This window comes from Oreochromis niloticus, linkage group LG1, assembly GCF_001858045.2.
Source record: "Oreochromis niloticus isolate F11D_XX linkage group LG1, O_niloticus_UMD_NMBU, whole genome shotgun sequence".
In the NCBI taxonomy this organism is placed as follows: Eukaryota; Metazoa; Chordata; class Actinopteri; order Cichliformes; family Cichlidae; genus Oreochromis; species Oreochromis niloticus.
In genome coordinates this window covers 29,349,239-29,363,542 of record NC_031965.2, presented here as the reverse complement: position 1 = coordinate 29,363,542, position 14,304 = coordinate 29,349,239, and the positions used below count along the sequence as shown (strand labels likewise).

At 39.6% G+C, this 14,304-nt stretch overlaps 1 protein-coding gene across 3 annotated transcripts in view; it reads left to right on the top strand.

The window, feature by feature from the left end:
• cd276 (CD276 molecule) overlaps positions 1 to 13,998 on the top strand; it is a 65,592-nt gene extending 51,594 nt beyond the window's left edge. For all 3 annotated transcript variants that reach the window (XM_005447606.3, XM_019357953.2, XM_005447604.4), the window contains 2 exons: positions 2,945 to 2,983; positions 13,116 to 13,998. In XM_005447606.3, the coding sequence (XP_005447663.1) occupies positions 2,945 to 2,967 (23 nt within the window). In that variant the 3' untranslated portion in view covers positions 2,968 to 2,983; positions 13,116 to 13,998. The remainder of the gene's footprint in view (positions 1 to 2,944; positions 2,984 to 13,115) is intronic.
• The last annotated feature ends 306 nt before the right edge of the window (positions 13,999 to 14,304 follow it).

Sequence of the window (14,304 nt, the reverse complement as noted above, 5' to 3'; positions counted from 1 at the left end):
TTTTGCCATCTGGCTCCAATTGCGCTGACAAAGGCAGAGGTTCTTGCATGAGACAAAGGAGCTGAAATGAGGCCCACTTTAATAAACCCAGGATGATGGGGAGCCACGTTTGTGTGTTATCTTAATGAGCTGTCCAAAGGAAAGCGCGCCTCCCCTTTCAAAGCCAGCCTGATTGGAACAATAACCAGCGATAACTAGAGACCTGGACTCATTCATTTGCAGTGGGATAGAATCCCTTTGTTGCCTTTACAGCAGAGGCAAATAATGTTTAACAAACAGTGGAGCTCAAATTCTGGATGTATTTCTAGGGGCTAAAGCCAGCAGCAACCTTTTCACACACAAACACACAGTCAGAAGCAAAGGAACACACCCACAGCACACAGATAGAAGCAGTGGTTTACACCAGTGCCCATTCACATGCAGATACGTGCAGTCCATACAGTTCTTGCTGCCTTCATCCCTTACCTCCGCTCTGAAATGTGTTCAGTAATCTGAGCATGATGTGCTATTTAGAGAAGGCCGCAGTCATGCAAGTGCAACTCCTCCTGTCAGAAGCTGACTTCAGTTTGTGTGCACTACCCTGTCTCCATAAGCCTGGACTCTAAGGAGTCAGGCCTTAGCAACAAGGCCCTGAAAGAAAGTGGCAGTCAGTGACCCAGTTCTTTCACGGACAAAGAATCATTGGAAAATAACAATTTGACATACTCCTTTAAAAGGAAACAGAATTTGAAAAACGGTTTTATTGACCCCTTTTAACTGAGGCAAGGTTCTGTGAAGGTGTAAGGTTAGGGAATAGCAAGCCCTGTAAAGGTGATGACAGAGGGAAGTCCCACCATCTTTTCTCACTCACTCTTCTCTTAGCAACTTTTTAAGACCACCACTGAAAGAAGAATGACAGTTACTGAACTCATGTTAAAGATTCAATCCCAGCACTTTGTCACCTTAGATATTGTGATAATTTGAAACAGCTGACTAAGGCTACAAGATGGTGACTCCAAACAGAAACAAGGACAGCCATGCTTTATGGATTACCTTAACGTCTTGTCTATTGAGTAAGCAAGTAGTTTTTAATCAATCTTAATTTGCAATGTAAAAAATTAGATAACCGCAACCAGTAATAGTTTTTTGATTGGTTGTTTTTTGGGGCGGATAAAAAAAAAAATTAGGTGTTCTTATTTGTGTGGATTTTCTTACCCACATGGTTTGATGCTGTTCTGTTGAGCTGCTCTCTGTGATATTAACCGACCAGCAAAATTAGCAAGACACCAACAAGAGGTTTAGTGGAAGGCTAGTTGCAAGAAAATATTGATGTAAACAAAAATAAATATTTTAGGTGTTTTCTGAGATATGGGCTTTTCAGTGTTTTATGTGGAAGTAAGAGATCTGCTGGGCCTCACTAGTTTTGCCAGTTTGTGTATTGTGACACAATAATTGTGATGGTCTAAATTAATAAGCCCAAACCAGAACTGCATATTGCGGTGGGGTGGGGGGGGGCTTTGGAATTGACTTCTTGGACCACATGGCATTACAAGTCGAAGCCTTATTTAAAAGTTGCACACAGTTTCCTTATAACATAACCCACTTTGACAGACCTGCAGGCCGCTAACATACCATTTCACATTGCTGCAGTTCAGATTGAGAAGGCCTTGGAAGGTAGCCTCAGGCAGCTCTGCTTGACATGCCCTCCCTTTTCATTGGCACCAGAATCTCCACCACTGAGCTCTCCCAACGGTCACACATTACTGAGTAAAGATATGTAAATAGAACATTCATGTTGCCTTCATTATTAGATGTGGGTCACTGAATGTCTTCAAGAGCGCTAATTAAAAGAGCTCCCTGCACACCACTGCTTAGTAGTTGCGCACAATTATACAAGTACGGCATTCATGTTCTTTGCTGTTTCAGCAACATACAGTAACCTACATGTTTACAGTTGTGTTTTCAGCAAGGGTAAACCCTGAGGCAGCTTTTCAGGGTTAAAGGCCAAGTAACACTGATTTGATGATAATGGGATTATAAACCTCACACCACATGAATCATGTAGTCATCATATCACATATAATCTTCTAATTATATACAAATGGTTGCTTTATTTCCTGTATGCTTCCTCATTATTTTATATATTCAGTACACGTAAGTTGAAAAAATCAGCATTTACAGAAGTGAATTGCAGGTTGTTTGACTTTAGAAATTCATCAAGAATGCGTTGCACAACAAACAACTTCTGCAGTGTCTTAGAGGTTATCTGTTGGTCTGTAAGGAAAAGGCCACCTGAACATTGTCAGAAGAGTAAGAGAGAACAGCTCCTAAATCATTCGGAATAATGAGCGTTGTCACAGTTAATAAAAGCAGCCAAACTGCTCACTGTTGTGCATCACAAAAACAGATCCTTAGTTCCACGGCTTAGATAAATGTAACAGTACATGTAAGTAAGAGTTTATGTTTTTGGTTTTTGTGAAAGAAAAAAACTGCTTTAGGAGTGACAGCAATCTTCTTCTTTTTTTTCTGGGATGAATCCCCCTGTACAAGTGTCATTTACATCCTCCTGCCATACCCACCCACCTTATACCAATCCCTCTTCTGTCATGTAATCTGCGTTCTTCTGACAGCACAGCCAAGACCCAGTGGGAGAGTGCCTATCCATCTCACTACCCCAATCTGCCTCCCCTGTTTGGTTCCACATGAGCACTCAGCTGCTGTGACTAATTAAATAAAGCGCTGTGCCCTCTGCTTCCTGTTAGCCATGGCAAGGTTGGTGCACAAAGATGGAGCAGGGGGGTGCTACCAAAGAAGGGAACAGGATAACAACTACTAAGCCTATGATAATGCTTTGTTCTATAAGACAGTGGACAAGAAAGTAACTAAAGTGACCACTGTACAGTTGTCATACAGTTGTTTCATATTTTGAGCAGAATTGTTAACTGTTTCCTTCTCTTACCTTCAGGAATGATATCACTGAAAAGCTAAGGTCGAGCGAATAAAGGTGAGTATATGTGTCTTTAAGTAGATCTGCTTTTTTATGTGTTGCTCAGTTGTCGCACATTTTTTTTCTGTCCTTATCACAATTGTCTGGTAGTCTTACTCAGTAGTAATGCTCTGGAGGATACGGGTAAATGCAGCTGTAATGAGGCTAGGATGCATTAATTCAGCAGAAAGTCTGAAATATGAGAAGTCTTGACATTTTGATTTTTGGAGTCACAGGGTCACTGATTGATGTGATGAATTTATTTAATTTCATCTGCCATGCAGGCAGATTTCCGGGATTCCTTAAAACCACAGTGAAAGTCTTAATAATGGTAAACAATTAAGCTGTGAGCTATGCAGGGTCTCTTCCTTTTTGATGTCGTCTGAAACATGTACTCAGTGTCATCCTTATAAAGCATTTAAACTGCTAGCTACACCCTGAACATAGCTATAACAGACTGCACTGATGTTTTTTTTGAATCAGAACCTTGTGGTTAATAAGGCAATTTGAAAATGTTGATGCTTTCTTTATAGATATTTGGATAATCTAGAATGTAATGTGTTTAGAAGAGTGCACCCAGTGTTGCAGGATAAAAGAAGCTTCTTTTCTTACAAACCCAAACTAACCACATTTACTTTAATCAGCCTACAGTGGAAACTATGGTACCATCATGCTGGCTTTCTGGACATCCTTGTCACCATTAAAGATAGACTTGATTACTAGTCACTTTCTCTGTTTTTCAAGTGTTGGCACTTTGGCTGACACTTGTTGTCTTTTAAATGTGCTATACAAATAAAGCTGACTTGACTTGATTTGGGATTGGTAGATCTGACAGCATTAGTGTATTTACAAAAAATGAAGAATCAGTAAAAAGGCACAGGATTCATGATATACTAAGTACAGCAGGGCTCGTGAGAATATCATTCTTCACATTAGAAAATAGATTTCATCCATAATATGAAAATTAAAAGTCTAAAAATAAAGTGCAACAATTTATCCCCAGGTAGGAATATAAAAGAAAACATTTATAGCATAGAATAATAGACAATTGTCTTTCAATTTCTTAAAGCTTATATAAAAGAAATAAACTAGAAGTTTAATAAGTGATGCATAACCAAAGGCCACTATTTATGCAAGGAAGAGGAGAAAAGGCTTTCAGCACCATGGACAGCGACACTTTTACCCCCAAATGAATTCGGGGCAGATGGCTGAAGAACTGCATATCTTGGTATTGCTTTTTGAATGGGATTGCTTCCTTAATAGTGGTGATGTACCTGGCCAGTCTGAACTGTGGTCTGTTGTGAATTAGTGAAAGACTCAGATATACCCCTCTGGAAAAGGCAAGAGAGTTGGTACACATAAAAACAGTGTAGTGAACTAGATTATTGAGGGGATTCTCCCTGGAGAGCATGTGGAGAATTGTTACATAACTGTCAAGGGAATATTGTGACCATACTGAGAGGAACCTCATCAGTACAGACTCATTATACAGAGTCACAAAGAAGTGGCCCAACAAGTAAACAGATAACACACAGAGTTCTCTGGCTGTCTGTATGATATCCATATTGTCTGGAATGCAGGAAACTGCCTTTTCTTCTGTATTGTTGCCTCCTAGCTGGGCTGTCCTCCCTGTTTTAGCTGCCATTCTCCAACCCAAAAGATGTTCTCTGGATATTTATACTTTTGGACTGAATCCATTCATGTTCTCTTTCTACCCTGAGGGACTTTGGCAGTTGTTTGTCATCTGGGTATTATCACAAGGGCATTGTTCTTGTGTATCTTTTTCCTTAGTACTTGAATGCATTGCAGTGTTTAAATTGCTGGGATAATATAAGCCTTCTCCCCCCGAACCCAGCACATGGCCAGGAAAGCCCAGAACCTTAGAGCTATTTTGGGAAAGCTGCAGTACTGTAACCAACAAAGGACAGAAGTTGTTATGAGGAAAAAAGATATTTTTGTCTTCAAAGCTTTCTTTTGTAAGCGAAAAGATATCTTTTCCCCTTTGGTTTGACATAGATCTTTTGATATTAGGTGCTGATATGTTGGGAGACATTTTAGAAGGTAGTCCATTAATTTTGATTTGACAAATACTGAAGTATTTTGTCACTGAGGTGCTGGAGAGATAAGAGTCTGTCTTTTGCCAGAAAATGAAACACAGCTTGTTTTATTTAGCCTTTCTGATACTTTTGCTGTTGTTGTTTTTTAAGAGTATTCCACAGTAAGTTTGCTATTATCTACGATTTAAGTTCTAATGCATTTAATTGTTATCCAGGTCTGTATGTGTGTACAGATTTGCATACATACAGACCTGGAGGTCCCTGTACAGATACAGTATGCACATAGACCTCGAGCAGTTGTATTAGCAATAAAGAGATCAGTATGAAAGGTTAACAACCCTGTCCTGAATTAAGTGTATATAATTGTTCAGTACAGACACACTGAAGTATGGGGTGAAAAACCAGCAGGCGTAGGTACAGGATGCAATATAATTTAAAGATGCGGATAATGGCTAATTTTCAAACCATCTCCACAAGATGACATTCACAGTGTTGTACTCTATTGTACTCATAAAAGTGTGACAAACAGTTGGCGGGATGTTTTCTAAGCTATCCCACCATCTGACAAGCGGTTCCAGTGGAGTTTGTTGGCTCGTTTACTTACTACTATCGCACATTAGCAAAGTATAGATCACAATGTTCTTCGCTGGGCCTCTAACTCTTACTTTAATAACCAGCAGTTTGGTGTCGATTGTGTGAATACTTTTATTATAAAGCCGGACAGTTACAGCTTGTTTTTATTATACCCTGATTGGTCATTGCCATAAAGCAGCAGCAGCATGCAGAGTGAGTAGAAGATGATGGAAGGTGCAGAAAGTAATTTCCTGTAACTAGCCAAAATAAAGTCTGGCCAGAAGGAGTCAAAGAGAGGACATTTGTCATTACTGTAGCATCTACTGACTTTCATCAAGACTGTTATTGCAAGGTAATATCCTGCAAACCTCTAGACCTCCCCACTGCTGAATCATCCTGGATCAATTATTCTAATATTTGTGTGGCAGTTTTGCTATCGATTAATGCATTTATGCAGAGTGCAGCATATTCTATTTAATAAAGCGAGGCTCTGGATTTAATTAAGTTGTTTTCGAGTCAGGGGGCACTTTGTTTTCATATACCTTTGCCTTACATGTGTTCATTTGTGACTTTTATTTATCAACTCAAACTTTTATTGTTTTATTTCTAGCAGCAATACACACAAACTGTGGAGATAACTACTATCTGTAGAACACTCAATATTTTGTAGATTGTAAACACTGTAAATATAAGGTGCTGATCATTATGGAAAATTACAGTAGATGTGTTCTGTTAATAAAAGTTCAATTCTATATGTAGGATATTTTCAGCAATGAAAGGTGTCAGATACAATTGACGGGGAACAACAGTTCTTTCTTTAAAGTGAGAATTAAAAGAGAGGTTTTTTCATTTATTCCCCCAACAAGGAGCTCCTTAAAGTTATTAAATGTTTAACAAAATCTCCTTGTTGTCCACAGAACACCGTGAGTCCAATTTTTCATAATTGTCATTTTAGTTTAAAATCCCCCTTTTGTATTTCTGCCTATGGAAAGATACTCGCTGAATAATGCTGCTCCCAGCAAAGCTTCGAGGAAAAAGTTGAACATCGATGCATTGTTCTTAGAGAGTTGGAGTTAATGTATCACATCGTACAATGGACTCGTCTGACATAAAAGAGCGAATATCTTAGAAGTAACGTTATCTAGAGAAACCTTAGAGCTTCCCAGGTGAAATTCTGCATTTCATTGCTTGCTCTCTCTGTTCATAATTTGAAATGATATTTAAAGTCTTTTATTCTTTGTGCATGTTAAGGGGGGATGAGCACTGGTACTGTGCAGAACCTTGGCCTAGCCAGAGATAGCTGCAAATGAGATGAGAATAAATATTCAAAGGGAGACATGAAGGGAATAAAGAAAACTCAGTGAAATAAGGAGCAGCACGGACGATCCCGGTCATCTACCTGAGGACTTTCGATGAATTCCAATGAGAGTGCAGATTACATTTTTTAAAGATAGGCCCTATAGGTGCAATTAGTGCTACATAATGGCCCTTTTGCAGCTCCTTCGGCAGAGTTGTGAAATATTGATTTAATTCACCCCTATATATTCACTTAAACTCTGCACTGTCATGCGAATAATACATCTCATTGTTGTATTTCTATGCTGTAGTAGCTCCGGCTTGGCTCTATCATGGATTTTTAACTACATACTGTGCTGCAAATAGGGAGTTCTTTTTCAAAGATATGAAAAGATGAAAAGGGGTGAGATGTGGTGAAATTTGAAAACAGAAAACTAGCCTGAGTGTATTTTAAAAGCTAGCTGCAGCCAGGTGTACTCTAGAAGATGGGATGTGAGTTCTCTGATGTTGTGTTTTTTGGAGCAAGGAGTAGTAAAGGGCAAGGGGAGCCAGAGAGGAGGTTCTTGAATTCCATGTTGTACGTGGCAGGTGAAGCCCAGCAGACACTGATCATGTCAGACAGGACACTTACATTGGACTCACTCCAGGGAGGTGTGGGGTATCTTGAAGTAGAGTTTGACTCACTATTCCAGTATCTCTGATCTCTGCATTATTTATGCTTTTGTCTCAGCCATTTATCAGCATTTTTATACCTCGCAGCCTCATTCTACAGTACATCTCCTGTGATGGAGTAGGTTGCAGCGATGATAGCCTCTGAGGGAAGCCAATAACTGAATATAGTAGCTCATATTGATATCAGAAAACTGTGGAATGGACAAGTGTGCTGCGTAGCAATCTCTGCATGCTGTTGAAAACCTTGGCAAACATCCATCCACATCAAAATAGTGCTGTAAAAAATAAGAAAAAATAAAAGACAAGAAGGAAAATGCTGTGCTGGCTTCGCTCTCTTACCTTTATATTAATTTTTAGGAGATGAAACTGGTAATGTGTGAGCTATGGTAGGAGTTGCACAGCAACTGAATCACTGATCAATGACAGCTAATGAACACGGCAGGAGTTCTGCTCTGTTTGCCACTCGACAGAGAGCTGCCTTCTCCAGAGAGTTACTTCTCTACTGTTTTTGCCAGGAAAGCACAGGAGCCTTCATTGAAACCAACTGCCTCTGGGCTCAATTAACTACCATAGATTACTCATAATGCAGATGAAAGACTGCGTACGGCAGCGTGTTGATGTTGGAAAAGTGTGCAAACACAAAGTGGATGCATTCGTGGATACAGACAAAATGGACACTGATTGTGAGATATGGGATCAATGCATGGATTATAAAAAAAAGCCTCCACACAAATAGCAGCAACAATAACAACAAAGGTATTATGCTGTTAATGATAATAGACACTGTTGTGTGCACATGTTTGTATCTTGTGAGATTATTTTATCAGGCTCTGTGCACGTGCACATGTAAGGACAGAATGACTAAAACTGAATTATAATAAGCTATAGCATCGGTTAATATTCCTCAACTGTCTTTTCACATTGAAAATGTTCAGTTCATATCAAGCAACAGTGGCCGGCACCTATTTTTTATACATAAATTAATCATCACATGTAAAAACTGGTATTTTTAATGGATCCCAGCGTATTGTTTATGATGCTGCTGGTTATCAAAGTGAATATGCTAAGCGCTAGAGAATTTACAGATGGCATAAACCTAAACACTGAACAAACCCCCCACTGTGAAGGGAATATGTTAACCATATTGCTCGGAGAGATGGCGAGATGACTTTCATGGATAGCTTTGAGAAGTGTGCACATTATTGTGAAACTACAGGAGAAATTGCATGATTAGACAGCGGAAGCTTAAACATGCACGTCGCGGCACGCTAACTGCTTCAGTAATGCAGAAGAGTAGTTAATGAGATAAGAAGGACCATGATCAAATGCGAAGAGCAAGCTATTCAGAATCAAGTGCACAGAAGAGATGTTGTTGAAATGCACTTGTTAACACGGTTGTAAGAATGTTCTAGATTTTCTTTTCTTCTAATGGAACCATTAATTCTTTTACTATCGCATCCAGCATAGTAGTGCACGAGTAAATATTCAATCTGTCAGTCAGTTAGAAGTGATCATTTTGCTCTTATCCTCAGAAATGACCTGTGTGTTCAGACCATTGTTTATCACGTACAGGCTTTTTTATTGCTTGTTTTTTTAAGCAATTACCCGATTACCCGTGTCATTTCCATCCTTCCACTTAACAGTCTGTGACACCGCCAGCAAAACAGTGCAGGAACGCACTGGCGTATAAGTAATTGTGCATCAGGCAGCAATGGATTGTTGCTATAAAATGAATACCAAACTATTTTTACACATCACAAAGCACTTTTATTCTACATTAATAAAAGTCATTAAAAGAGCCAAAAAGATACCCGGAAACCTACTGAAATGTGAAATATGAATCTTCCATGAAAACATTTGGAATTGACCTTTATGCACAACTGTAATGGACTAAAGTGTGCAATGAAATGGGGCTGAATCTAAAATCTTTGACGTAAACATGTCACAGCCCTTTAGCTGTCTCTCAGCTCGCCTCAGTTCAGCTTGTAAGGTGACAGTCACCTTCATGCTGCATCAGGGAACAGATGAATCACAACACAGGTAAGTGATTCTTGGCATGTCATCCTGTATGACACTGAATACTCCTCCAAGTTAACATACTGAGAATACAAGTGGTTAGGGTAAATGATCGACTTGCCTGTTGAGGTAGCCAGCGTCCCAGTGTGCACCCAGAATAAACTAGGGCAGTTTCTTTTCCCCTTTTTGTACCTTTCTCCTGGTACTGAGTCACCTCACCTTTCGGGCTTACCACAGGAGTCTCTTCAAATGATCCTTTAGACTGAAGTGAAGAATCAAGATTAATGCACTTCCACGTCTTGCCTAGGCTCTGGGGGGAAAAGTCTTATAATTAACACCAGGGGGGCTGCAGACTGCTTTTGGAAAGAGGTTAAGGGGTGGGGTACCGCGACCATAGGAAAAAGAGCTGATAAAGGTGTAAGATTTTTAGAGTGTGATATATGTTGCTGCTTTGGAACAACAGTGTGGTAACAGAATGACCTGTCAGACACCTCACTCTGGCTTATTGTTATTGGGATAAAGTGGAAAAGCCCATAGCAAGAGCTGCTGCGTTACTCCATCATTCATAGTGATCATTGTTATATGTTCTGATCTATTGAATTATCACTGCACGGGACCAGGACCCCCCTCCCCCTTAAATCCCAGCACAGGCCTGTGCCCGCAACTCTTTTTAATACAGTTTCCAGTTAAGTAACTGTCTGCGCCGGTTTCCAGAGAATATGACACGTATGTAATCCTTTATCGCTTATTGTTTGCTTGACAAGAACCAGAGGAGAAGATTGATAGCATTCTTCCATTTGTAAGTATGAAGATATGGCAAGCTTGCTTCCCAGTTCTTCTAGAGCTCACTTTACAGCACTTATATTTAAAGTATGGGTTTTGTGCAGGTCTACCAAAGACAACATAAGGTGTTAATAGATGCTAGTAGGCAGATTCTGTTACTGCCACTTTTTCTTTCCGACCCTTTTTTTTTCTTATTTTCTTGTCCTATAAGGTGTTCTAATGTGGGACTTGCAGTATTTAGTAATTATTTTTAAATTAAGAATAGAAATTTTTATTGTTAATGGTGCTTCTTTTTAGTTCAGAAAGGGCCATGTAGCTTGCTTTATGTTGTGTGATGAGGTGAGCATGGAGCAGGAGGAATAAAGGACTTCTTTATTCCTCCTGCTCCGTGCTCACCTCATCACACAACATTGCCCAGATACACTACTGCAACTCATCTCCTTCCTCCTCATTGTACATATTGTATTTCTTTCATTCAAATGGTTTAAATCTCAGTCTCTGGGATGTGATCTCAGGGACAGTCAATGACAATGTATGTCATTCTAAAATAAATGGTGAAATCTGACTTAAGAGTTCTGCCTCAAGTAATGCTCATGTCACTGACTCTACGACTTATTTTTAACAGAAGGTGCTGCAACAAAAAAGAGAGGTAATAAAACACTTAACTTTTTTAGTACCTTATTTAGAGTCACATTCCTCATACTTTACTTGAAGGCAGTGCATTTACATGCATGGTTAAGCCTAATAATAACAGCCTTTTGTGGGTCTTCCCACACTGATGATAGTAACTGCTATTTAAATATATTTCACAGCATCCAATTTTTGTCCTGCCGTACCCCTGGCATCATCTTTGCATTATAAGCTTCTGGGGTATCTACTTAAAAAAAATGTAAATGTATTATTAAAGGCAGAGATGTCTAACCTAGCATAATTATTCATTCTTGAGCAAAGAAAGCGTCGTGATGTGTTTATCATCTGGTAACATCTTTTAAGTATCACCAAGGTTTAGCTGCTTCCTCATTATTCCAAATTCGTCTCCAAGGTTATTCTCAGTCGTTTCCTTCCACAGCGCTATGCCTGATCTTTGTCTTTGATAGATATTCCGATTGTTGTTGTGTTGCTTGTTATTGACTTGAAGTTTCATGTTATTCTTTTAGGGAGAAGTTACCAATGACAAAAATGAAATGGAGCTTATTTTACTGTAAATGAGGAAAGAAATGGACACAGTGTGGATTTAATCAATCATTAGATTGAACCCACTGTGCAGCTGTATCATTCAAGTGAATATCCTCCTGTAGCCCCAGTAAATCTGTGGTTCCTGTTGTAAATGAATCTGTCCATCGCCTTGTGTCACAGATTTTGGGTTGCAGGAGTGGTTTTGCCTTGCCAGGGCCCCTCTGGATTCTCAGACAGAAGCTGTTAATTAAACATTTAAAGTGGATCTTACTTTCTGATTACCGGTGGACAGCTTGTTATTTTGTAAGATTCTACATTAATGTGGTGTAGATGTTTATTCACTGAACGAAGGGTGCTTTTATTTCACCTCTGAGCTCTGGGCTCAACAGCTTTGATGACTTTGAAAAACACATCTTCAGAGAATGTGTATGTCAGACTCCAAGGGCAGATTTGAATCAGATGAAAAATTATCTGTTAAAAATCTGTTGTTCATTTGGTTGATGGATATGTTAGCAAGTCAGATTAAACTCTGACGGGGAGCAAATAAAACGGATCTTCTTGTGGCAAGTGTTGCAATTTGCAAAGATTCCTATCATTCATAATGACAGTCTCTATAACTGTATCAGTTTTTGCTCTGACATTTTGGAGCTGTTAGCAATACCCTTAGGGCTTTCATTTAGGATTTATCCACATCACACCAGCTGTCATGTGTAAAATATAATAAAAGGATGATAATAAGCATTAATTAGGAGGTAGGAGCAGCTTGCTAACAGGACTATGTTTGTACTTCCTGTGATGAAATTTATAGTGAGGGCTTCAAACACCACAATACATCTGCTTATTGAGTGCACAGAGTCAAAGCTTTTCAAGTTATATTATATCTGAAACAAAAGTAGATTCATGACGGGTTTAGACAGCCAAAGTATTAGAGGTACAGAGAGCACACAAGTCAGATTATTAGACCCTTTCAGAGTACATTCATCTTAGCAGGAACCATAAATGAAAATATCTGTCTTCAGTATGTTTATTTAGGAGTCCAGCAGATGTGGTTAAATTGACTATTGGATCTAAAAACTGAACCTCTAAGCGTGTAGGCAACTATACTGCCTTTAAAAGCTTCAAGTAGAAGAGCGTCATGTGTGACATAATTAAATTCCTTCCAAGTTAATTCATACTGTTTAATGATGCAGGGAGAACAATTTATTTCGCTGCGCTAGCAGTGGGATGGTCCACAGGGGCCACGAGTAAGGGGAAGTTCAGGAAGACACAGAGAGGAGGATTGAGAGAGACTTGTCGGTTGTAACAGTGTTGAAAAGACTAATTCTTACTGGTGTAACTGTTTATTTAATAATGTGAAATCCACTTGGGTTCTTTTGACTCTTTCTTTGCAATTTTTAAGTTATTACTACCACTAATAATAATAATGACAATAGTGCTTTGAAAATTGTTATTTACTTGGTGTGAAGCTGACTCATCACTGTTTGCATTAGTTTTTTAGTTTCTGTGTTCTGCTGTGATCGTCACCTTTTCCACACTGAGCAGGCGGATGCTGATTTTCTTTTTGTGCCTTTTTTCAGGAGTCAGGGCCAGATGGGGGGGAGGAGATGAGTCTGGCGGGTGATCCCACTCCACCTATCCATCAACCTGGAGACTATTTCCAGCATCCCCTACAGAATGTCAAAGCCTCGCTGAGCAGAAGACGAGTCCATCATCTTCTTTCGAAGACTTTCCCTCGAGTTTCCATCAAAACACATAAACACATCATGTGCCATTATTTTCTATTGCCCGTCCTCCCTTTCTGTCGACGGAGGGCCACGTGAGTGAGTGAATGCAGTTGAGTGGGTTGTGTTCTATGCAAAAGAGAAGCTCTATTTGAAAACTACAGGATGTGACAGGATCCTTTCTCTGTCGCTGAGATCACTCTGTATGGGTAGTGATGGGGCATGTGCCAGAGATCTCCTGTCTAATAGGAAGTGAGACACTTAAAGAGATGACCCTGCCTCAGTTGCTATCACTGTCTCTTGGCCAGGGAGAGAGCTTGGCTCTCCCATTACTCCTGCACTTGCTAATTAGCGTCTGTCACTGGAGTAACTTGTACCTGTCAGTGTGTGCCGCTCTCCTATGTTCAGTAAGTTGAGGGAATTGAAATTGAATGCCAGCTAAGCTCCAACAAACTGCAAATGGTGCATGGGATACACCCTGATTTCCTCACTGACCTGACTGCCTTGTATGTAAGAAATTGTTTTTAATGAAGTCAGACTATCACAGCTAGCTTCTACAGCTGGTGTTGAAAGTTTTATCTCGCCCAGGCCAGGGGTTGTGCAGGTTGTTTTTATTGCAGTTTTTTTTTTAAGTACTTAAGTAGATTCCTGTGCAGTACAGGTATGTCCATGTATGAATGTCAAAGTCATTTGTGTTTGATAACCGAATGCCTATTTACATTAAAGAGACAAGGTGAAACTGGCTGGTCATTGGTAATTATTGGTCCAGTTCCCAGGGCCACTGTGTGTTCGTTCAGGCAGAACCAGGTTGCGTTTTTTACAGACATTTCTTCTCTTCACCCACAGGATTAGCCACGCTGTTCAAATTCGTCCTTCCACTTTTCTATTAGTTGATATATCTGCCGACCTCCCTATTCTACATAATGAGTAAAACATGAATTATGGTCAAAGTAACACAAATATTTCATTTACATGCAGATCAACACTGACATGTTGAATTGTTCCCAGTTAGACGCAGTCCTATTTTGGGCCTAATCCCTCTCTG